This window comes from Corvus brachyrhynchos, unplaced genomic scaffold (genome assembly GCF_000691975.1).
Source record: "Corvus brachyrhynchos isolate BGI_N302 unplaced genomic scaffold, ASM69197v1 scaffold279, whole genome shotgun sequence".
Lineage (NCBI taxonomy): Eukaryota > Metazoa > Chordata > Aves > Passeriformes > Corvidae > Corvus > Corvus brachyrhynchos.
Genome location: NW_008246060.1, coordinates 6,040,865 through 6,064,166, shown reverse-complemented (window position 1 = coordinate 6,064,166; position 23,302 = coordinate 6,040,865). Strand labels below are relative to the sequence as shown.

The 23,302-nt window shown below is 39.8% G+C and overlaps 2 protein-coding genes across 3 annotated transcripts in view; one reads left to right on the top strand and one right to left on the bottom strand.

Annotated features, from left to right (window-relative positions):
* MMRN2 (multimerin 2) overlaps positions 1-22,254 on the top strand; it is a 23,334-nt gene extending 1,080 nt beyond the window's left edge. The window contains exons 2-7 of one of the 2 annotated variants that reach the window (XM_008642787.2): positions 9,157-9,279; positions 9,554-9,660; positions 11,632-11,697; positions 12,826-12,999; positions 14,049-15,950; positions 16,950-22,254. In XM_008642787.2, the coding sequence (XP_008641009.1) occupies positions 9,157-9,279; positions 9,554-9,660; positions 11,632-11,697; positions 12,826-12,999; positions 14,049-15,950; positions 16,950-17,338 (2,761 nt within the window). In that variant the 3' untranslated portion in view covers positions 17,339-22,254. The remainder of the gene's footprint in view (positions 1-9,156; positions 9,280-9,553; positions 9,661-11,631; positions 11,698-12,825; positions 13,000-14,048; positions 15,951-16,949) is intronic. The other variant, XM_017746305.1, reaches the window with a different exon arrangement.
* The window catches only part of BMPR1A (bone morphogenetic protein receptor type 1A), a 37,195-nt gene continuing 36,102 nt past the window's right edge, over positions 22,210-23,302 (bottom strand). Inside the window, exon 13 of the transcript XR_001865892.1 lies at positions 22,210-22,841. The gene's annotated coding sequence lies outside the window, so the exon portion shown is untranslated. The remainder of the gene's footprint in view (positions 22,842-23,302) is intronic.

Genomic DNA, 23,302 nt, shown 5'->3' with positions numbered 1-23,302 from the left:
CAGGACATTACCAAAATAAAAAAAGTGAGGAGTAAATATAACAAAGTAAGGAATAATGAATAAGCATGAAAATTACTACAGATTTCACACCCCCATCCCCTTCAAAAGGTTTTCATGCCAGCAAATGTTCCTCATGCTAATCTGTAGCAGAAGAGTAGCCATTCTGAGAGCAAAAGGTATGTACTTCACTAGAATTATTCCCAAACCCTATGATTTGTGCAAGTTTTACAGGGCATGTAAGTAGGTCTCTAAATGTTTAAAATAGATGAAAACCAAGCAGGACAGTGAATGAATCTTTTATAGCCCTGATGGATGGATACAGCAGAGCCCTGTTCAGGAGAGCTGAAACAGCAGCACACTGAGTGCTGTTCACAGCTCAGTGCTTTAGGATGCCCTGGTATTTTTCCCTTTAAATGCTCTTGAGGAAAGGAAAAAAGTGAGATGGAAAGAGACTATAAAACCTTGCTCATGTCATGCTTCCTTTTCAGGCAAACTGCAGTATGCAATCTTGTTTCTAATTTCATCTACATGTAAAATTAAGGCCTCCCTTCCGCATGTAACATGTTGAGTGTATGAAATCCTGCTGTCCTTCATACTGCATCTTCCCACAAATGTGTACCCCCCACTAATAGCCCCAAGTCACTTCCCAAAGCCTGCAGGGGTTCACTTCCAGTTCTGTGATGGGTAGTGTTCAATAATGACGTGCTCTGTTAATTAACCAGCTCCTGGTTAATGCAGTTCAGACACTGTCAAAGGAAGGAAACAAGGCCCAAGGGGTACTCTGGGCTTTCCAGTTACACTGCAAGGTGGTAATCATTTGACTGCTGGTTGAAATGCTGAAAGCATTCTGGAAACTCCCAGTACTATGAAAATTCAATGCTGTAAAAAGGTCAGCATTATAGGTCAGCAAGATGCTGTAATATACTGTGCTAATCAGGATTTCTTCATTTGTTCTGTAGCTCTGTTCAGCACCAGCTTGTCTAATTCAGTTCAACACCAGCTATGACTCACCGTAATTTCCTCCCAAGGAGAGAAATACTTCCTTCTTTTATGGAGATGGTTGCATAATGAGTCAAATCATAACATTCTTCCCAATTATAAAGCTATGTGGATGACTACAGACAACCCAAATCTAGCCTGGCAGTAGCTTTTAGGTATTTATTCTTTTGTAGAGCTGTCATACTTACAGCACACACAAGGCCAGGCAGCTGCTAGGTCTTAGGAAAGAAATTTGAGACTTTGAGAGGAATTATATCTAAAAGTAAGGGGAGAGAGGGTGAATAAGAAGGAACAACACAATTCTCCTTGTAACCACACTCCAAATTCTAAAATGGTTGAAGCAACACAACTTCAGAGCATGAAGTCCCCGAGTGCCTGGCAGTTGCTGCGGCTGCAGTACTCTGCTATGCACAGACAAGATGTTGCCATGAATCTGGTATTTCCTCCCTACAAGTGTGACATATTCCCTGGAAAAAACACCATTGAGAAATGGGGTTTATATCTCTCAAGAGGAAAACAAGAAGAAAAGCATCAGGAGTTAAATAGGAATTGAGAGATAAAGGGAGAGAAAGACATACCATAAAAAAGTGTGACAGATATGCCAAAAAAGCCCAGGATGGTGGAGAATAGTTTTCCACCAAAATGGTGTCTTACATCTACTTTGCTTTTGAAATAAGAAAATACTTCTTTTTCAGAGCTAGGAAACAAGTAAACAAAATCTATGGTAACCTGGTCTTTGTGATGAAGTTTTGACTCTCAATATTTTCAAAAAATAAAAGCAAGATGTGTTTTGTTCAACTGCTTCTTATTTTCCCTATGTATTAGGAATAGTGGTAGTTACAAAATATTCCTATATTTTTTAAAAATGTAGAGTATTATTTTTCATGTTGCAGTTATTTGAATAACTGAGACCACCATGACTAAGTAGTCCAAGGTATTAGTCAGAATCCTCTGGTTTCTGTTTCAACATGTGAGATTAAATGACTCATTAGATCTCAGTCAAATGCTTGGATAAGTTATTTTGCTAATTCCTCTAAGAATAACAAGATTATTAAGGTAAGAGTTTTAAAATAAAAATCAGTAAGAAGTCACTAGCCTTTAGAGGAAGAACTAGGTAATGGATTAGTATCTCAGCTGTTGCTTGTATTTGAAAAAAAGGAGAAGCTCTGCATGTTCAAGTGGACAAGTGTCTGTATGTGTATAAAATTAAAACTATCAGAAAGAGGGCAATTTTCCAAAGCAAATCAGCTTTTTATACTGCTTTACTCCCCAGCAGCTGTGTCTCAAATGAGCTGACTGGTTTGACTTCAGCTATTTTATTCTACTGCTGAGGTAAATGGATCCCCATGTACCCAAAACTTCCAGCAGAATTAAAAAGGGAAATTAAGAGACCTGTACATCAGGAAGTCAGGCTCACAACTCAGATTTCATGCACTTAGTGTTGTATTTCATTAAAGAAACCAAGACAAATGAAGCATGTAAAAGGCACATGCAGCTCTCACAGTAAAGCCCAAAGCTGCCTGTACCCTCAGTTAGCTTGACCTGTCTGTCAAGTAACACTGTAAACCAGATCACTCAAGCATTCCAGGTTAAAAATAACCTTAGGAAAAGGCAGAGGTTATTTTTAACCTTCCCCCTCAGTAACCACTGATGGAGCCAGTCCCCAGGTGGATGGCTCACCCTGTAAGGGAGAAATGGACAGTGGTGGTGGAATGGGAAGGAGCAGAGCAACTACAGCTGGCTTCCCATCTATCCAAAGTCTCACAGAACTTCTGTGTTTCCAAAAGTGTAATCATTGCCAAGTGGTTTTTCTCCCCCCAAAAAAAACCCCAACATCCCTGTTTTGGATTTGCCCTGTGGCTGGGTAGGTGGTTCATTTTTCCTTCCTTATCTTTAATCCACAAACACACAGTGTCATCTCCTGGGATTTTTTTTACAATTACAACATACCTGCAAAAAACGGAAAAACAAGGCAGAAATCTTCAGCTTAAGTAAATCCTTAATTGCATTAACATATTTTGAGGTTTGGACGCACAATTCTGTGAAGTCACCCTTGATTAGAGGAAGGTTTCCTGATGTCAGCCAGGTGTGCTGTTATCTCACTGAAACACTCACCTCTTCCTCTAATTCTGTATTAAGAAGCCACAAAGAATCAGGCCTGTTCTCATGACTATCCAGTGTGTCAAAATATGTAACTATCCTCCCAAGTGTACACAAGCAGAGAAAACTCAAATCAGTCTTACTCTAAGGAAAGTCACAACAATGTTCAATCTTAATACCTTACTATTTTTTGTCTGCTTTTACAGGAAGAATCCATTAATTCAATTAAGACCAGTCTCACACTGACTCACCTATTTCTTTAAAACAAGGCAGGGGCTTTTGTAGGAAGCTTATGGGATACTGAAATTTCCCACCAAAGGGGCACAGAACATATGCTTAAAATAAAACAGTTTGGATGAAGTGCAGCTAAAAGTGATTTTCAGCCCCCAACATCCTGCAAAGCAGTGGAACAGCCATTGAGTGCTCAACAATAGCTTTTGCAGTGCCAAGTGCATCAACAGAAGCAATGGTTTCCTATCAAAGTTAGGCACTTAGCTCCTTTCAGGACTTCAGGAAATTCTCCAATATTTGGCTGTCATTGAGCTGCTCAGCTGCAGGTGGAATAGCTCCCCATTAGCCTGCTTGATGCAAATGACACAGCTCCATTCCATACAGTGCAGGAATTATTGAACCTTCTGTGCCCAAGGGATTGATTTGTTTCACAGCTCATTACTGCAAGTTGCAGCAATTAATTTCTTCAGCAGATAGCAAGGAAGCTCCTGCTTCAGCATAGCCACAGAATTACCATCAGCAGTATCACCACCTGGACCCAACACCTTCCTGCTTGTGTGGGTCAGTACTCCCTGAAGGAATGATCAGTGGCCAGCCCTGAACAAATCTACCCTCATGCCCCAAACATGGTCAGGGCAAGCCTTGGCGCACACTGCCTGCACCCTGTGCATGTGCCAGTGGGAAGCTTGGCTTCCCAAAGAGTTTTGCCTCCCTGGCATCAGCACAGGTGTGCTAGAGGGTGGCCACTGGTTGCAATTCCTTCTTCCACATGAGGCCTGACAAAGGAGTGACCAGGCTGTAATAGAGATGAACTTAAGTCTGCAGGAACCAAAGGATAAAACCCAAGTGTAAGGTGCCCTCTAAATGGGCTGTAGAGCTTCCATTGCAGGGGGGAAAACAGAAATGAGGTAATGGCTGTGGGTGCTCTTGAAGAGGAAAAACCTCTTGGATTTACTTCTCTAAAATACTTTGTACAACAGTTGGATTTGCCTCAAAACCAGCTCCCAGCCAAGCCTGCTGTTCCTTGAACTCTTGGACCCAGTGAGGCTCCAAGTTCAGGACTGCATTTGCTCTGAAAGTCTTCACTGCACTAAGATTTTAGGATGTTCTGCAGGACAGGACTATCCCAACTGATAACAGACTAACTGGCACTACTGTTGGAATACACATTGCATTCGACCTGCATTACTTAGGATTCTGGAAGATTTCCAGCATTGTATGGAAATCCACATGTTTGAAACTACCACTGCCACTCTCTTCAGCCCAGTTTTTTAAGGTGAACTGCAAATCAATCAGTTTGCTCTCACTCCTGTGAAAACAAGGGTGTTCCATGGGATGAGACACAGGAAGATCCCAGACCCTGCCTGAGAGGGAGTTCTACTCATCCCAAGGGAAAGATAGAGAAATATGAGAGTTTCTGCTGTCTGATTCTAATACAGGGCTGCTGGCTGCCTGGGAAGAGCTGGAGAATTCACTGACAGACCACCAGACATCACTTACTGTCTGCTAATTAAAAAACCAGTGGTACACTGTGCTGCTTTGGAGAGCCAGTACCTTCCCCAACAGCTGAACACTTTCTGCATTCCATAAAAAATAAAAAGATATGTCTGTCTCAATACAGGCATGCACAGTCTTAGTTTAGATTAATTTAAATGTGGTACTTTACCTCTGTTTTATTGAGGCTGCTTTTTCTTGCCAGTGAGAAATTTGCACTGAGAGAAAAACCAACCACAGTTAAAGCCTCATTCTTATATTCTTCTTCAACTGGTATAAAACAGAAGTCATTCTGTACAAGTCAGTGGAAAATCACTTGTTTAAACTGAAGTAAGAGTCTTCTTCTACCTTCCTATAGCAAATTTAAGCAGGAATTACTGCTTATCTGGTGCCTTTTGTGCTGTATAGGAAAACGTTACAGTCTTGAAAAGTTTTGTGCACGGTCAGTAATAGACACAGGAACGGCTGGGCAGGAGTTTTCAAAGTAATTACAGACACTGGCTTCCTTTAGAATAGAAACCTGAGGAAACTGATGTGTGAAGGACAACCCAGTTGTACTAGTACAGCCAAAGGAATAACAAAACTTATGAAAAAACCAACATCCTGAATTCCTGAAGCTTTTGTTCAGGCAAAAAATTCCACTGACCTAGGAAACATCTAAAATTATGCACCACAGTGCCAATCAAGAGAACATGTAGCAAAGAGAACTAGAGTGTGTCAGTCCCTCCCTGAGCTGGGGAGCTTTACTCACACTCACTCACACGCTGTAATTATCTGCATGAAGAAAAGACACTACCCCATATTCATCTTAGCAGAGTCAATTACTGTAGAGCAGCCATCTAACCTTTTCTCCTGGTTCTTTATTTTGTTTCCTATGATATAAGGTGGTCCAGTCAAATCCTAGAATCAGAGAAAGAACTGCCTGCATTTTGCTGCTACAGTAAGAGCAGAACTAGACCCAATGTAAGAAAAAAATAATTTCAATATCAGTGTTTGAAACTGAAAGTTTCAAATAAAAAGGGCTTGAGCTAACCTACATTTGCTGAATCCTATTTAAATACAGAACGCTTTGTCATCAGATATATTTAACCTCAGACATAAGAATACACTTGCCTCAAAATAAGGCAGAAGTGGACAGATGCATGTGAAGACTCTATTTAATAAGTTGAATTCATAACTAGAATGAAGCCTAGGAAAACTGCAGTCTAGCAAACAAAATTATTAAAATACTTTTTTCCTGGTTTAAATAAAAGGGGATTCATTTCCTTGGAACGTAAACCAGGAAAAGCCACTGAACAAATGGAACATCTGCAGCCCTGAATTCGCTAGGGTTCCCTGAAGCGCTGCTCTAACTTGCAGCATTGTGATAAATGTTACTGTTCACCACATTACAGAGAAGGCTTTTCTGCTCTCCTCACATGAGCAGCTTCTCTGTCCTCTCTCTCTCCTTGGCAGCAGAAGCTTGCACCAAAAGGAAACTGTATTAAAGAGAATAAAAGCAGAGGGTGTTAGGTTGGTTACATATTCAGTGAATGAAGTGACATAGTTACAAAGATGAGAAAAAAATGCAGCAGCAGAACACAAAGCTGCTGTGTTCCAGAAACCAGCCCAAGAAAGAAAGTGCTATTTGTGAAGGAGCAGCTCTTTGAAACTTCATAGCCTGATTCAGAGCCTTTGGTGCCAGAGAAGTCCTGCTTGCCTCACCAAACTTTAGATCAAGCCCTTCTCAGTCTCTTATGTTGTTGCACTTAACATTAAAGAACGACGTATTTTCCCTCAAGGTTAATCCCATTAAGAAGTATTTTTAGTTACAGACAGCAAAGTTTCCCTAAAGGAAGCATTTGACAAGTTGCACAAAAAAATGCTGCAACAGAAGTTTCATCTTTGGGCACATGTATCTATTTTGCAGCTCATTACAGACCTTATCTACTTATTTGAGGAAAGAATAAACTTTGGTAAGTTTTATGGAACTCAAAACCTCTGAAAGTTTTTGTGATTAAAACGAAGACATGGTATTACATAGCCCTTCAGCTCCACAAATAAACTTTTAAGATCAAATGAGAGAAAACTAGTGAATATATAGTAAAGAAAACTGAACATACAGAGCTGTGACCAGTATTTATGGAAGTTTTTATTGAGAGCTCATCATATTCCCCCCTTGTTTTTCCCTCAAACTATTCATTCTGCAGAATTCTAGTAACTGTCCAAAGCAGGCATCAAGTTGGCATCAACCACTGATCCAAATTTCTGATACAACATAACCCCTTTCTACAAGTAGGAAGCCCACCATGTACCTCCAACACACTAACTAACATGTTTTGAAAAGGAATCCTCGTGTTTTCTGTTCCATGTCTGTGCACATCCACCCATGCAGGACAGCAAAAGTACTCACTGTCCCACGGTGCCTCAATCTTGCTTACACAGGTTGATGCATGTGCACATTTGGCTTTGATTTGTGTGGCTGACATGACTCCAAGGACTTCTTAGGAAGGACTTGCATATGGTGGGAAAAAAAAATCAGCCCAGATGATGATTTACTGGGTGTGGATTGTTTTCATTAGGAAAGAACAAAACCCTGAAGCCAAAGAATCTTGTTTTAAAAGGAGATTTCCACACTGAATGCAGACTCCTGCCTGGATCTGGCAGGCATCCTGCTGGCAGGGGCAGGGATCCTGCACCTAGCAACGATACCAGTGAGCTCCAGCAGCAGCACTTTATTTCCCCAGGAAAAAAGAGAGGATTTGAGGGGGGAAAAGCCTCTCCCAGCTATGCTTTGCCAAGCACATGAGAGAGGACAGCCCAAAACCGAGCACAAACCAGGTCTCTGTTTTAGAGTTACTTAACTGACACCAATTACCAAAAAGTGACAGAGCCTTATAAAGCCTGGCAGATGTAGGCACACCTCAGAGGCAGGTGTCACCAGAGCATGTGTGCTGGTCTGCTGGTTTTACTGAGTGGTTTTACTGACACAAGCAGAGTGTTGACTTTGGAAGAGTAATACTTCAATAATTATTCAAGGATTTGTCTTCTAGTTCAGTCCCATAAGAACCAAGACTCCCATTGATCATAGGCCCAAAATTTCCCCCAGCCACTTGCAAAGGCCTCAAAGCTACAACTCTTAACAAGTTGTTTTGGCTGGAAATCACAACAAAGGCAGCAGCCTCCTTTCCTGTCCTGCTTTCCCAGCACTGCAGGCTTTGCCAGATTCCTGCCCTTGCTTCTAACAGATGAAGCGTGTTGCATGCATGAGTGCTTGCTGAAATCTCAATCACATTTTCCTTAAGAAACAGGGGAGCAAAACAGGCTATGGCCCAGCAAGCCTGGTGAACTGTTCCCAGCTAGCCCAGGCTGTCTGCCCTTCCATCCTGATGTTTCCAGCTTCCTCCCCTTCTCTTGGCTGCTGCAGTGCCAGCTTCTGCTTTTGCGCAGGACTCGGTTCCCCATTGTTTCACCAACTCCCTGAGAGGGGTAAGCTTTTTCCATATATGCTGATAGTCAGAGATTTGGTTCCTGTATTCCCATTTAAAAATACACTGCCTGAAGTTCAGCTGTTTCCATTGTAGTTATTACTCGTCACTTCCTCCCCCTTCTGGTCTTGGATTTAAACATCAAACTTCAGCCAATGCTACACTGCCAAGTCTTGACTTTAAAGGAAGAGGCTCATCTACACTCTGGGATTAATAGCTGCCTATGTAATTCTGACTTGGAAAACTAATCAGACTATTAAAACTCACTTGTCCGTGCTAGAAGCATAAAACTAAGACTCAAGAAAAAAACATCCCCCCCCCCAATATTATTTTCCTGCAGGTGATGGGAGAAATTATTTTGAAGCTAGCCTATTTAATAAAATCCAATAACTTACTATATTATCTTGAAGAAGTAATACTTAGGAAGATATTATTAATGGAGCTTATGTTGGATTAAGTTTTCAGAAGCAGTCTGCCTCAACCTGATGAGTCAGTCATTAGGCATCTGAAATGGCAGCATGCCTAAAAAGGCAATTTGACATTTAAAGTGACATTAACCTGCAGGTTATCAGGGGTTGGAAATTTCTCCTGCTAAATGAAAGGACTGGAAATGGAACTAATGCATCAAAGTTCAGACAATCAGCCCTTTGGTAACAAACTCAGATAAACATCTCAAACGAAAACAAATGAATTGGGAGTGGAGGGAGAAGGTAGGACGCATTTTCCACTTTCCTCATCATACAGCTGGGAAAAATAAAAAAATAAAAATAAAGGCCCTTCTGCATTTCACTTTTTCTTGGCATTGTTACAACCAGAGACTTAGAGACCTACTTCAAATTCTTTTCCCACGTCTTTCTTCCACTAGGAACTGGTGTTCCTTCACGCAGTCCCGGCTGGTCACATACATAGAAGCCTGCATGAAGGAGAAGTACATTGTCAACTCCCAACAGCCCTGTCTGAATGGAGCCCCAGATTGCCAAAAGATCATGTAAGTGTCCAAATAAAACCAGTTAAGAAAAGAGAATTTTCCCTCAAGTATCTAAAGCATGTTGTCAACAGTATTGAAGCCTCAGCATTATTTCTAGGGGAGTTTTAAACAAATTTGTATCTTCCTTGGTATCAGTGACATTTTGGAATATTTGTTTAATAATAAAACTCTCTCTACACCTTATCAGAATACTACAGAAGTTCAGGATCAGTCCAAACTTGATTGCAAAGGACTCTATTACAGTAAATCTAATGCCCGGACCCTTCCTCCCCAGGTACAGGACAGCTCTGAAGCCAGTCTACCAAGTGAAACAGAAGGTTTTGAAGTCTTTGCAGTGGAAATGCTGCCCTGGATTTATTGGCAAGGACTGTGAACAGCGGGGTAAGCAAAGCTGCAGAACAAGTATAGGAATGAATGACTAAATGCAAGGCACAATGGAAAGAAATGAGTTTGCCTAAATTTTTTCCCTTTTTTCAGAATTTTTTTTTCAGTCTGCTATACCCCAAATCACTGATACTTCGAGGCAAGGAGTAGTACTAATTAGCAGTTAAATAGCATTAGCTACTTATTCTTCTGTTAATAGCACCTTTGTAATCTTTACTCATGGAGAAAGGTATTCATTTGCTGGGGAGCCTGTCAGATGTCCATCTAGGCAAGTCCATCTAGGAATGCCTAAATCCAGGTAAAAACTGCTGACATCAGAAAGCAACACTAGGATGTGAAATGCCCCTATGGTCAGTTCACAGGATGAAATCATCTGGCTCAGGAGATCACAAGGTGTCCAAGTTTAGAGGAGAGGGCAGCATTCGCTCTGCAGTCTGCATTGCTGCTCCTCTCTGCTTACCCTGGCTGCAAAGGGACTAGCTCCTAGAGCAGGGAGCAGCTCCACAGCACAGGCAGGAACAGTGCCCACACCGTTACTTCCATGAAAGCTCCAGGAACAGCCTTTAGAGTGAACTACTGTAATCCATTGCACTGTTGAATAAAGCACCGTGGGCAGCAGGATGAGGGAGAGGATTCTGCCCCTCTCCTCTGCCCTCCTGAGACGTCACCTGGAGTCCTGCATCCAGCTCTGGGGTCCCCAGCTTAAGGACATGAACCTGTTGGAGTGAGTCCAGGAGCACCTCTGTTATGGGGTCAGGCTAAGAGAGCTGGGGCTGCTCAGCCTGGGAAAGAAAAGGCTCCAAGGAGACCTTAGAGCACCTTCCAGTACCTAATGGGGCTACAAGAGAAATGGAGAGGGACTTTTCACAAGGACATGTAGTGCTAAGACCAGGGGAAATGGCTTCAAGCTGAAATAGGGCAAGTTTAGATTAAGTATGAGGGAAAAATACTTTACTGTGAGGGTGGTGAGGCACTGGAACAGGTCTCCCAGAGAAGCTGTGGGTGCTCCATCTTTGGAAGTGTTCAAGGCCAAGTTGGATGAGTCTCTGAGCAGCCTGGTCTAACAGGAGGTTCCCTGCCATGGCGAGAGGGTGGGAACTAGATGGTTTTTAAGGTCCCTTCCAACCCAAACCATTCCATGATTCTATGATTTGTGCAGCTGCTAAAAAAAAAGAGAGAGGAGACAGTGTGGTTTAAAAACTGAACGGTGGTTTAAAAATGGCATTGGCAGGATTTAGCAAATAATACTCAAAAAGCAGAATTTAAACGGATTTAAGAATTTAAATGCTATGAAGGGAATTTAAATGGATAAAAGGTAATTCCCATTTGCAATTAAGGCAACCATAACAAAAAAGGCAATCGTGTGAAAATTTTTGCACAATCTATGTCTAACTCACCTACAGACTCCACAGATAAATATCTCTGTAGGTTTAGCTTTTCTTCACAGATAGCTTCCAATTGTAGGTTGATCTCTAGGTGGTGAACTTCACCCATAACGTTGGAAAGATATTATCAAATGTAGTGCAACTAGTTTAGTCTCTCTTTTGTTACACCCACTGACCAAAACCAGCTCCTCCAGCATTATCTCCTCATTTATGTAACATCATTCACTGTTGGTGCCACCAGAATGTTCAGGTAACTGTGGAACAAGGGAGAGTAATTTGCAGATCTTTAGATGGGACCCCCAGAAAAGAAAAAAACCCCATCTATTTGCAATAAACTAATTTCTTATGAGCAATAACTTGGCATGAGTTAAAAATCCCCACACTACTGCATAGCACTTCCAGGTATGCAAAGTTGTATGCCAGTGCAAGGAAAGTAAATTCTCTAGGGAAGGTGTTCTTTCCCAAGGAAGCCTGTCTCCGCACCAGTTACACAACACATGAAATTCCTCTGCATGGCCTTGCTAAACGGTAGTACTTTCTGCATCTGAAACATTTTCACAGCTGTATCATATCTCAATTGCAGATCCTAATTTTATTCTGGTGCCAGAAACTGAAACTGAAGGACAAGAAGAGGAGTTCTCAAACCACAGTATGTGCTTGAAGTTATTTTGCTTGTCATCCTTTTACCTCTCAGTCACTGATCAGAAAAAAACCAGAAAAAAAAAAGAAAAAAAAAGAAAAAAAAAAGAAAAAAAAGAAAAGAAAAGAAAAAAAAAGTGTTGATGCTGCAATTTTAACCTGATAAGCTATGGACAATGTCTCTAGTGAAAGCATTATCTGGGAAAGCTTTGAAATGGAATGTTTATTGACATATATGAGGGCTTTTGCTATAACACTCTGTGAACGCTCACAACAAAGCATCCCTAAGTTTCAAAGCTGTATGGCAATCAGTGAAAGCCAGCTGGTGCAGAGCCCTACACCTTTCAGTGGCACGGATGTTAATCCCTTGCTCTGCAAAGTGGGTTCACAGGACAGCACACCATGCTCACAAATGTACCAGAAAAACAATCCACTGAAAATGCTATTTTAGAACGGCTTCCCAGTAGCTCTGAGATAACCATTAGGTACCATAGGTACCACAGATTTGTATTTCAGGCACTCCACCCTACCAGTCTAAGTACCAAGGACCTTCCCTTACTACCTGGGAAATGGTGTGGCTTGCAGTGCTATTAATTATCTTCCAGCAATTACCTTCAGGGTAGTATTGCACACTTTGAAATCTACAGCTCAAATTCGCAAGTATTTATTTAGAAAGACATCAGTTAAAGGCCCCCTCCATGAGTCAGCTCTGAAACTTACACACTGTGCTCCTGAATCCTTAGTGGAACGCCTCAATTGCTCTTTCATCCTCTCCTTTTATTCTAGGCTGTTAAACCTTGCCATCCTTTCAGTCCATGGCTTGAAAAGGGTTAGTATTCCAAAACACTTTTATGGCATAGTGAGATTTCTAATTAAGAGCATTTTATTGCCATCACGGCTGTTGTAGCTGAAGTTCTCTGCAAATATTTGAATATATTAGGCTTTTCATCACTGTTGAAAAAAATCCTTGCAAATTAACTGCAATTTAAGGTGCCATAAATTAACAGACCCCCTAATTGTCAGTGCAAAATTTTCAGAGTAAAAAACAGACAGGTGTTCTCAGAGGTCTTGCATGAATACCTGTCACCTGGTCGCTGCACTCTGTTGCATGACTTTGTTTTTCTAATCTTGTGACTAGTGTCAACATCAGTGGATTCAAGAGAATTGTTCGAAGTCATTCAAAATCATGAGGCTTTACTGGATGATCTTCAAAGTGATATTCATCAAGCAGCCAGCACCTTAGGTGACTTACAGAGACTATTTGAAAACAACGGTACAAGCATGGTGTTAGAAGTGAACCAGAGCAATTCAGGTGAGAGGTCTGATGCAGAATTATCAGCCCATGATAAGCCCTGTGAAACCACACAGAAAGAAAACATGAAAGCAAAAATACCCTGATATTCCTTGGTCTGCTGGTTGCTTCTAAAAAGAGAAAAAAAATGGGTGCAATCCTAATGGAAATGAATGAACCAAAGAGTAACTTGAAATGGGCAATGAGAGGAAAGACAGAATTCAGAACATTCCTTAATTACAGAATAAAGAGGTTGCTTAAAATTTGTTAACCTCACTATTCTGCTTCTATGGCTTCTTCTCTTCCCTGGGGATGCAGAGTTTAGACCTGTTCTTTTCCCATACTCATGCTATATACTCTAATGTGTGGAATAGCAGCCTGGTGTTACATGAAAGAATGAAACATTTGACCCATCTCTAGAACATTATTTCTACTATATACAGGAGTGGGAAAAAAGAGCTGCTGAATTTGACCTACCATAGTGAGCCACTGGCTTGCAGAAACATTTTCTAAGGACACAGACTATGGTACTCAGTGAACTTTAAGGCACTCAAGTCTGAACTTTAAAGTTAGAAACTGAACCTTACAATTCCTGTATAGTACAGATACTTCATAGATTTTCTAATTTATTTACTCTTGACCTGGAATATTAAGCTGTTAAGATGCTGTATAACTTTGTGGAGTTGAAAGCATGAGAAAAAGGACATTATGACACAGTCAAAAAGGAAGAGCCCACCAACTAAGAACTGTTGGGAAAATGGACAGTTATGGCCACTGGCAAAACTGCCTGTCCAGGTGTTTCAAAAAGCATCATTTTTAAGACATAAAGGGGGAAGTCAATACATATCCAAGTTATCGTCTGCAGACTCATAGACACCATGTGCTTTATAGTAACCTTGATTTAACGCTAGGCTATTTTTGCAATTGTCAAAATTTATCATGAGGTCGGATTCTGGGGATTAAGATGGCAACTACTACAGAAAAATTCATACTTGAGTTATCCTACCTAGGTTGTGTCCCAAAAGCAGAATTTAAATTTAATTAATTTTTTTTTTCAACTGTATTAACAGATCATCAGTGGAGGCTTCTGCAGCAAGTTTTGTTTCCTCATGTGGAGAATTTTCTAAGGAGACATTTTAACCCAATGTGGGCAAGCTTCAACAGAAGCTTACAGAACCTGTCCAACATAGTAAGAAACCTGTCCCATGATGTGGAAGCCAACAAGAAAAGCATAGAAAGATTCCAAGAGAGCACTGTGCCCAAAAAGGAATTTCAGGAGCTGGGAACTAAATTCGAATCAAAAATCCAAGAAAACACAGTGAAAGTTGATCAGGTGAAAAGAGATATAGAGGACCAAGTGCACATGCAGCAGGCTAATATTCACTATAATCTCAGCATGATCAAGGCAGATACTGACACAAAACTCAAGAAGCTTCATAAGATACAGCAGACACATTTCTTAGCTTTGAACAACAGCATAGCAAACGTGAAACAAGAGCAAAACCTTCTTGAAAATAAATTGGAGGCTTTGAAAAAAAATTTAACAGAACTTTCTTCACATTATGGTCCCAAAGATGTAAACAGCCAATTAACCAGCAGACAAATAAGGGAAATTCTGTCAGGCCATGCAAAGCAGCTTAAAGAACTTCACATGGACTCAGACGTGGCCTTTCAGAATATTGAAGTTTTAGGGAGGTGGTTTAAGGAGTTAAAGAAAAACATCTCGAAGTACAGGCCAGAAGATCTTACAATAACTTTAGCTGAGAAATCAGTTATTATGGAAGAGAACAATGCAGCAATGGAAAGTCAGATATCAGAGCTCAATTACACTCTTTCAAACCTTAAAGAAAACTATTCAGATCTACTGCGGTACATGGAGGAATGTAATTGTCAGAGGATACCTTCTGACGCTGATGTACTGGAGGAAGATCCACAGAATAGCACTTATTCCCTTGAAGATACCCAGTCAAAGGATATGAAGCACTTAGAGTCAGTTTTTAGAGATCTCTTCAAGAGTGAAATTGAAGAGCTCTCCTCAGCTATTCCATCCATTCATCTGTCTCTTAACCTCCGTCAAGAAGAGAACAGACAGCTTCAGTCACAGGTTACGGCTTTTTCAGAAGACATAGGCTTGTTGAAGAAGAAAGATGAAGAAATTCATCGACACATCAAGTATCTCAACAGTTCTTTTAGCTCTCTTTTGAAAGATGCAATGCGGCACGAAGAAGCACTGGAGGCTTTACTGAGACACGAATTCTTGGATGTCTTTTTTGAAGATGATTTTAGTAGCCTAATACCATCAGTATTTCAGCTGCAAGAATCTCTCAGACACTTCTCAGATAAACTGCAAGAACAAAATGTGACACTACAATCTCTTATGAGGAGATTTCATCCCTTGGAGAGAGGTCACCAGAATAATCACGATGCTCACATGCCTCCTAAGCACCCCAAGCAGGAAACACAAACCTCCTCTACTCTACAAGAAGTCAGTAGTCAACGCAGCATCATAGAACACATGGAACCTAACTATGAGGCTGTCAAGGATGACTCCTTGGATAGCTCAGCTTATAATGATATCATGACTCTGAAGAATGATATCAAACACCTGAGCCTGGCAATCAAGAGGCATGAATCCAGAGGTGACACAAGTCTCTGCTGCAATCATACAATAGCAAATGCAATTGAGCCACTCAACGTTTCTGTAGAAACTCTCTCTGCAGATTTAGCAACCATCAAGCGGAATCTGGAGGAACATCTGTTGACTTTTAAAAAGCTATTTGGAAGTAATGAAGAATTAGTTGCCTCAAATGTAAGTCTGGATGTTATAAAGATTCAGTCAATGCTGAACAGAAAAGGGAGAAGGCAACAGAAGGGTCAAGACAAGCAAAGAGACAAGAAAAGGCCAGAGAAGCACAGAGAAAATACACAAAAAACTGGGAGAAATACAGTGCAGACAGAACTTGTGGAAAAAGGTGTGTTCTTTTCTTTTACCTGCTCATGTGCAGGTCTAGCTTCTTTCTGGGCCCTGCTAAGTTCCACACACAGAGCATATTAGTTATGAGAACTGTCAGGTATCTCGTGGAATGCTAGAAGAGAAATTCTGACATTACTTACATCCTCCCCCTCCACCAAAAAAAGCAGTTTGAGTGAGAACCAAGTGGATATTCTGCTGTATTTTGGTCAAAGCCAATAAAATTACACCTGCTATAGCTGCTAGGAAATTTGCCTTGAACTAAGCCAGCTTCAGGTGTTTAGAAGACAAATTTTGTTTGTAGATGCTCATGTTAATGCAGTAGCAGTTTCCTCTTTGGAAGCTGATGTAGAATGCTTCTTTTTCCCTGTTACTTTGTTACTTGAATCTGGAAGGAGTGTACTCAAAGCACCAAATCCTTCCCAAGGCAGACAGACACATTAAATGAATTGCTATGATTTGCACAAGTGGAACTGGCAGGACTGACCAGAGAGCACACACTCTTTTACAACTATGTCTCAGAGACAAGTTTTCAGCTTATACTTCACTGGGACTGGCCAGTTCCCTTTCCCTGTAAACCTGTGACCATAAGCATCTGGTAATTACAACCACCACAGCTTTAGCATTGGCTTTTATGATTGTAGCCCTTGGTATGGACAAACAACATAGAAAAAAAATCAGCCCCTTTAGGCATCTGTGCTGCAAAACTGTAGTTGAGCCTGAATAAGCAGAGAATATATTCTTAACTAATTTATTTTTAGGACAGTAAAAAAGTGTTATTTGTTTTTCCCTGGGTGGTCCCAGCATTATACTTTTCCAAGAGTTTCAGGGAAACATTGGACCTACTCCAGTGCACATACCCATTTCCAGTGTCTAGCTTTGCAAAGCAGCACACAAAAATCAGGCCTGACAGGGATTCAACTTATCTCCCATCCTGATGATCCTGGGGAGAGAAGAGCGCTCACTCACTGCTAAAATCCTGTTCCTCTTTCTTTTTCAGACTCATTGGTGGCATTCCATGTGGGATTCTCAGAAAGAAAGGATAAAGAAAAAACCGTGAGGTTTAATGAAACGTACCTCAATTATGGAAACAGCTATTTCTCTGAGCAGGGCCACTTTAAGGCACCACACAAAGGTGTCTACCTGTTTGTCATCTCTGTGGAGTTCAGCTCAGGACCAGCACTGGGACAACTCTCCTTCAGCCGTGGGTACAAAAGAACTCTCTCGAGCAGTCAGAGGAAAACCCCACACGGAAACACCATGACTACTTTTGCTATGGCAGAAATGGAGAAGGGGGAGACAGTGTGCTTTGAATTGCTGCAGGGCTCTGTAGTGAAACGAAGCCCACCTGGGACAACTATGGGTGGATTTCTAATATCTAAAACTTGATTAGTGACATTTATGTTTTATTAATCTCTTTGCATAGATGCAACGGATGCATTCACTATTGCTTCATCTGTGATGTATTCAATGCTACCGCATGTGTTTAAACATAGCACTACCCTACGTTTGTCTTCATGCTTCTTTTCTGGAAGTGTTTGGCTTTTGATTAGTTGCTTCTGAGCAGCAATGGGATTTTCTTTCAAGTGAAAACCTAATTGTTTGGACTTCAAATGTATCAGCACACACATTCCCAAATCCTTCCAATGTGAGAACTGCACACAGATGTTTTGTGGGACTTTCTTCACTTAGAACACAAATTTCTCCTTTCCCTTGGCAAAAGAATATTCTTCCATAGCAAATACCCCACCAGTGGCAAGGAACAGATTTGAGGTAGGACTGCATAGAGCAACTCTTATATTATGTGAATGGTACCTTAAAACCCAGAAGCCAGGGCAATTTTACCTTTTAGTTCTCTGTGGACCAAAGACTATCTTGGAAACTTCTGCAACTCACTCCAATGTTTCAGACTGTGCACAACAGGAACACTAGAAGAGATCCATCAAATCCAGTAAAATTCACTCTATTGCCAGTATTTGCAAGCAAGGATCTCGTAAATGGCCAAGTTTTTGTTTCTGGGACTGTGATGTAGTTCAGCTACACTGCAAAAATTTAAAGCATTGTTAAGATGAGTTACATTTACATTTAGACACTAGGAAAATGTCAACAGTATTTAAAAAGTATTGGTGAAAATGCAGTTTATTTCTAAAGTTAATCCTGAAGATTATAATGAATTCAGCCCAGAATTCAGCATTTAGTAAGTATTTTAAAACCAAGCAAGCAAAACTAAAACCAAAAGGTAAGCTCGTTGGTCTGTTGTCACTGCTGAATACAAATTTGTAATTAGAGTAAACCAAAGAGTAGAATTTTTGAAATATGGAAGGTTTTTTAAATTTCCAAAACTTCAAGGTGACCATGCCTGGTCATGCCTTAAACTTTTCTTCTGTCAAATAAAACTTCCCAAAGACTTTCACTTTAAAGAAGTTCAAATATTGTGTTATTTTTGTCTATCCTAATACCTTACAAAGCAATATTAAAACAATTAAATTTGCCAAAATAAAATGCACTTTGAAATGCCCAATATTTTTGAAGAAGATGTAAATTCTTATGATGTAAATTGTGCCCTTTTAAGGTAGCATTTTTTAACAGATATCTATTCTGCTGTTAAGGAATTTTCTCCCCACCCACCTGCATTCTAAGCAATGTTAACTATTATCGATTGTTAAAAGCCCCCTACACATTGGTACCAACACACACTGCACTTAAGGCAACAGTCTGACAAGCAGACAATATGTATCTTTTGAAATAAAGCTACAAAGCAGTTTCAGCTACTGCCTTACAGAGAACATTGTTTTCTCTATCCTGAAAAAACCAGGAATACTAACAACTAAAAATGCTCCTTATCTCCTCTGGCCAATGCTGCTTCCCAAAGATGACCAGGCCAGGTGTCCCTGTTCTTCTAGGATGGAGCCATGGCTCACATTGCTCTGCTGCAGGCACAAAGTGCCTGCAAGCTCAGTATCATCTTCTGTCCCACAGATTGCTCAAATATCTGAGGGAAAGAAGACAAGAATAAAATTGAAGAGGTGAAATGAAGAAAAGCATCAAATTGTTAAGATTAGGTTCTTTCAGTATAAAGCTACCATCCTGGGGTGACTCAGATTGGTTTTTACCAGTGTTCCTCCAATTCCTGACTTTTGTGATGGCAGCACTCTGCAGAGCCAGGCCCAGTGTGCTGCCTAGGTCTGGATGGCTCAAGGAACACCCCATCTTAAGTGCACACCAATTCGGCAGCCACCAGCCAAGTTCCACAAATAAAGACAGCTGGGGAATACGTATATGTTACATATGGGGGATATGATATGCAGATATATTTAAAAACACTTTGTTTTTAAAGCTTCAACTGGAATGAAAACCATACAGCTACTTGGAAATGGACACAGGAGGTAGTAGAGAGCATTGCAATTCATCCAGTCAGGACTTCTACACATTTGGTGTCCTTTCTTGTGCTTACCAGAGTTTACTTTTGTTGAAGAATATGCCAGACGAGTTCAGAGAACATTGACTCCAGAGTGAACAAAATGTTAATTTAAAGATGTTTTCATATTTTAAAGACGTCTTCAAATATGTGCTTAAGTTAGCCATCTGCATACACAAAGACACACTTGACTGGAAGACTGATTTTTTGACTATGAAGCAAAAAATTAATGAAAGACAATGGGTTAAAACACTCTGCTGGCTGCATAAGCCAGGAAGACTGACTTCCTTCTCAAGCAACAAGAGAAAGATGATTAATCTACTGGGCTGTGGTTGTGTTTGTTCAAAGCAATAAAGCAGATTTTTCATAAGCCTCCATCTAAACCACTCCTGCATTTTTTTGGTGGGATGGTTGGTTGGGCTTTTTTATAAGATTAACACAGCCACATCACCATGACCTGCATTTTTAGGCAAAGTAGAAGAATCAATTTAATGAAGATAATTTGAAATAGAGCTATTGGTTGGCTCAGTGGATTTAGGAGAACTTCCAAACATGAAAAACAACCTGAAGATGACCATACACATTGGGAAGAGTTGTCTGCAAGAGCTTCCGTTTCCCTCACAGCAAACTGACTAGACTAACACATCTGATGGCCAAGCACCAATAGGCATAGAAATGTGTGTGCTCACTCCAGGATACCGATATAAGTATTGTCAATCTGAGACTCATATTTAAAAATAAAACCTTCCAACAGCTTTTAGTACTTCCTAGAAACCTGCAAGAAAACATCGATTGCCACTGCTTCAAGTTTCTGTATTTCCAGACCAACCACTAAGCTTTATAAGGTAGAAAGCTGTGCATCTTAGTGCCTTCACGGAATTATTTTGTTACTGAAACTTCTGTTGCTTTACAAATGTCAGAATCTTACAGTACATTTTAAAATTAAAGTCTCCTAATTTTTTTTTCTTTTCCATGAGTAAGACAATCTCCTTACTGTACTCCAAATTCAAGTACTGCTTATATAATATATAAACAATTTTACTTTCTGTAGATCCAGCAATGCCTGAATTCTGCAGATAATATCCACATCAAGCCAGAGTCTGAAGCCCATGGAGGTCTCCTCATGAAGCAGACTCAGGAGGTGGTCGGCCCACAGTAGTGGTTCTTTCAGTGCTCAGATTCACAGCTGATACTGATTTACTGCATTAACATCACTGAGAAAGACCAAAGCAGTGTTTTGGGGAAGAGGAAGATAAAACTGCAGAAGGGATTAAGGAAATTAAAGGAATTATACTTGATCCTTTCTGAATTTAGTGATACTTCTGCTAACTATTTAAAAGCTTGTGATTCAATTCGCTAACTACTCAGTTTGCTTTTTGGTATGCTCACAAAACATCCCTGTGGTGTGTTTGCACATTTCACTGGATGCTGCTGTTTCACTTCTTAGATACTGATGCAAACTCATCAGCAGCTTATTTTATATAGGGGTCAAACACACCCATATATAAAGGAGAGCATTTTGATATTTATTATTAGCAGGCAGAACTGGTTTTCACTTCTCAGAACGCCCCAATCTTTTCCCAAATCCTTTCTTTAGGATACAGCACCACCCCGTGGCCATTTCGCGAAAGAACAACTGGAGAAAAAGCTGCTCATTAAAACACGACAGGTGCAAACACCCCCACAATTTACATTATGTCCTCCTGCAACGCTAACATGAAATCCCAGTTTTAAATCCAACCACGACCACTGCAACCAATGAACACATTCCACAAACAACACAATAGCCACAACCACAGGACAAAGGTTTACTTTGCCAAGATACTAATTTAAGGAGACCAAATCTTTGTGCAGTCTAACTTCCTGGTATTATGTATTAAGGAAAGAAAGGTTTGAAACTACATCATCTAATCTTTCCACTGCACTTTCCAGAACTCTACTGCAAGAATTTAACGCTTGATTGTATAGGGAAAACAAATAAAGGTTTATAATTATAATATACTGGCAACAGTTTTTATGATATCAAATATTTATAGATATCAAACCTTTCTAGCTACTGTAAAAATATGTATTTAAATCTAAGATTATTCCTAATTAAAGGAATAAAAAGAGAACAGAAACTGATCTTAATTCTTCCTCCTTGCAAACTAAAGGTGAACTCTACGGAGAGTAGAAGCCAATACACTTCTGCAATGAGAAATTCTGACACTTTATATAATTGTGTACTCACAGCTGAGATAACCCCTTGACTGGTCTTCACTTGCTTGAATCATAAAAACCAGAGTAAATTTAGCAGGATATACAGAAGCACCTGCATATTTTTGCAACAAGCAGTACGTATGCATATTAAGCTCAAATCTCTTAATTTGGATACTATTACACAAAAAGAACATTGTACACAGAGGGAACAAAAAGCAATTACAAAATTCCCCATCCCTTTATTTTTTCTCTTTTTACTTGGTAAGCTTGAGGCAAATTTATATGGATAAAACCAACATGTAGTGAACTTGCATATGTTCTAATAAAAGTATTTGATTTTGACTGGCTTCTGGCTTTGCTGTAACACAGGGATAAAAATCAGGAGAAAGACACACTTTTTTACTGTTGCACCCAAATTCAGTGCAAGGAATAAAGAGTCTGAACTTAAGAGAGCACCAAATAATTCTCAACACCATTGAACAATAAAAGCAATAATTAACAACTTATTGAGAGACTCTGGGGAGAAAAAACCATAAACGAGGTATGAAAAAGTAGGGAATTATTCAGTTACAGTATTATCATTTCCAAGTCATTTACATTTTTAAGGCAAAATCTTATAGTAACAAAACACATTACTAATGTGTACTAAAATAAGGTTATTTACTTAAAAATGATACATTGGACATAATCTGTGTACAGAACAAGCAATTCATGGTAAACTCAATAAGGCACCTTCTAAAGCAGATGCTGTACAAAATACATTAGTGTGTTACATTTTTAAAGTAGTATTCTACACTTCTGGCATATAACACACACAAGAGTGTGACCATTTGTCTTGTTCCACTCTTCTTTCATATTTTATTTACATCTTCTCTAGGTTAACTACAATGTTATTTATTCTTCTTGTATACAATATAGTACATTTCATTTTGGGCATGTCATGTCAGAGCACAAATGTCACTACATGATGTGGGCTTCTATAATTGCATTAAACAGTAAAATATTACAAAGCAACAATTACATTAGATTTGTCAAAAACCCAGAAGTAATGTGCCCTCTACTTCTGCTGTACAAACAAGGCGGAGCACCATGGCTCCATAAAGCACTGTACTGTGCAACACTGCCAGCTGCTTTTAGACATCACCCCTACTTGGAACAAAGATTGTGGGCACGGGATACAGACTTGACTCAGAGGCACTGTCAGGAGAGTGAGGAAAGGCTAAATCATTCTAGTATTCCAAAGAAGACGAGCATGTAACTTCCCTTTAAAAATACCTGCAATAGCAAAAGAATGTTTTTTAACTTTATATCTCTGCTCTTCAAACACTTTGGACCATTAAAATACAGTCTGTTAAGAGAGAGTAGATGAAATGTATCCAAATGATTTGTTTTATAAACACATTCAAATGGTCATTTAGATCAAGATCTAAAATTTGATTCTAGACTACTATGGAGGTAACTTAAAATATTAATTTTACATTTCATTCAGGACTTCAAAAGAGACTACTTAAGAAAATAATTGGGAAAAAGTGATGGATATTGGGAAAACTGTTTCTTGAGGAAAAATCACATTAATTAAAACTCAGAATAAACTCAAAGCCTAATTTTCTCTGCAGGAATATCACATTTCTGGTGGAACTTACAAGTTACCAGGAACACAAAAACTTTCCTTTTAGTTGCTGTAACAATAAGAATGAAGTAACTCCAATTATTTCCATCTAACTAAAATCACATGG